General features: G+C 40.0%; 1 protein-coding gene across 1 annotated transcript in view; it reads left to right on the top strand.

The window, feature by feature from the left end:
- Positions 1-1,696, top strand: part of LOC106876905 (protein O-linked-mannose beta-1,2-N-acetylglucosaminyltransferase 1) — a 68,239-nt gene that overhangs the window by 31,151 nt on the left and 35,392 nt on the right. Inside the window, exon 13 of the mRNA XM_052973440.1 lies at positions 75-306. Within this exon, the coding sequence (XP_052829400.1) occupies positions 75-306 (232 nt within the window). The remainder of the gene's footprint in view (positions 1-74; positions 307-1,696) is intronic.

Raw genomic sequence — 1,696 nt, 5'->3', positions numbered from 1 at the left:
GCATCATGCAAGATTCAAAACCACATGTAAAAACAATGTGTAGTAAATGTATAATTTGATCTCTTCCATTCCAGATTAATGGCGAAAGGGCTGAATCATGCTGGTCGTGGAATGAACATTGTGGTCTATGATCCCCAGGCCAAGAAAGTTAAATATGTGGCCAACTTTGATACGTACAAAGAAGGTAAGGTGCCATTGTTGTTGTGGCATTATTATTACAATGTACACGGTGACAGTGTGTCTGTTTTAAATCTGTTGTTTGCAGGTGTCGTATCCAATACAGGAGAAAGTAACTGCGTTGTTAAAGTTTAAGGGAGGTAATTCAGTCAAACGTTTACTGAGGACAAGGAAGAGGAAGTGGATATGTATTCTTTTATTTGTTTCGGTCATTTGACTGTGGCCATGCTGGAGCACCGCCTTTAGTCGAGCAAAGTGACCCCAGGACTTATTTTTTGTAAGCCTAGTACTTATTCTGTCGGTCTATTTTGCTGAACCACTAAGTTACGGAGACGTAAACACACCAGCATCGGTTGTCAAGCGATGTTGGGGGGACAAACACCGACACACAGACACACACGCACATGCACACACATATATACATACGACGGGCTTCTTTCAGTTTCCATCTACCAAATTCACTCACAAGGCTTTGGTCGGCCCGAGGCTATAGTAGAAGACATTTGCCCAATGTGCCATGCAGTGGGACTGAACCCGGAACCACGTGGCTGGTAAGCAAGCTACTTACCACACAGCCACTCCTGTGCCTGTATGTATATTAAGTAAACTTTTAGAATGAATGAGTCTGCATGTGTATGTGTTGGCAATATTACAAGAGGAACCATTTGTCAGAGAGGTTTGGCAAAAAGAAACGGATGGAAAAAGACTAGGCTTACAAAGAATAAATCCTGGGGTTCATTTGTTCAACTAAAGATGGTGCTCCAGCATGACGGCAGTCAAATGATGGAAACAAGTAAAAGTGTATGTGTATATATTTATGTGTGTGTGTGGTTGTGTGTGGTTGTCTCCCCCACCATCACTTGACAACCGATGTTGATGTGTTTACATCCACATAACTTAGCAGTTTGGCAAAAGAGACTGATAGAATGAGTACAATGCATTAAAAAAAAATATCCTGGGGTCGATTTCTTTGTATAAAATCCTTTAAGGTGGTGCTCCAGCATGGTCACAGTCTAATGACTGAAACAAGTAACAGACTATATGTGAGTGTTTCATCATACTATAATGTGTTTGTGTGTGTGTGTATAATATATATATATATATATATATATAACGTGAGAGAGTTAGGGGTTGGGGGTTCAACCCACTAAGGGATAGTATCTATCCAGTATACTGCTGGGAGGGTACCCAATTATTGCTACACTAGTGCTATACTAGGTGCAATCAATGGGAGCGGGTAAAAGTGGAGGTTTTACCCAAAATTTGTGTAACAATTAGAAAATGGAGGATAATATGCTGAACCCAACTACTTGCAGACGGTTGAATTCATTAATTTAATTCGAATGGTAGAGCCGTTGGAAGAGGCAACAGGATATCTTACACCGCTAAGTTTGAAAGTTTGGCATATTGTTGTTGTTGTTGTTGTTGTCACCATCATTGTCACCATCACTGTTATTGCTACTAGAACATTAATAACTTGTATAAAATGAACTTTTACATAGAACCTTCCAATATACAC

This window comes from Octopus bimaculoides, chromosome 15 (genome assembly GCF_001194135.2).
Source record: "Octopus bimaculoides isolate UCB-OBI-ISO-001 chromosome 15, ASM119413v2, whole genome shotgun sequence".
Taxonomy (NCBI): domain Eukaryota; kingdom Metazoa; phylum Mollusca; class Cephalopoda; order Octopoda; family Octopodidae; genus Octopus; species Octopus bimaculoides.
The sequence above is the reverse complement of the archived record's forward strand: the minus strand, read 5'-3'. Positions and strand labels throughout refer to the sequence as shown.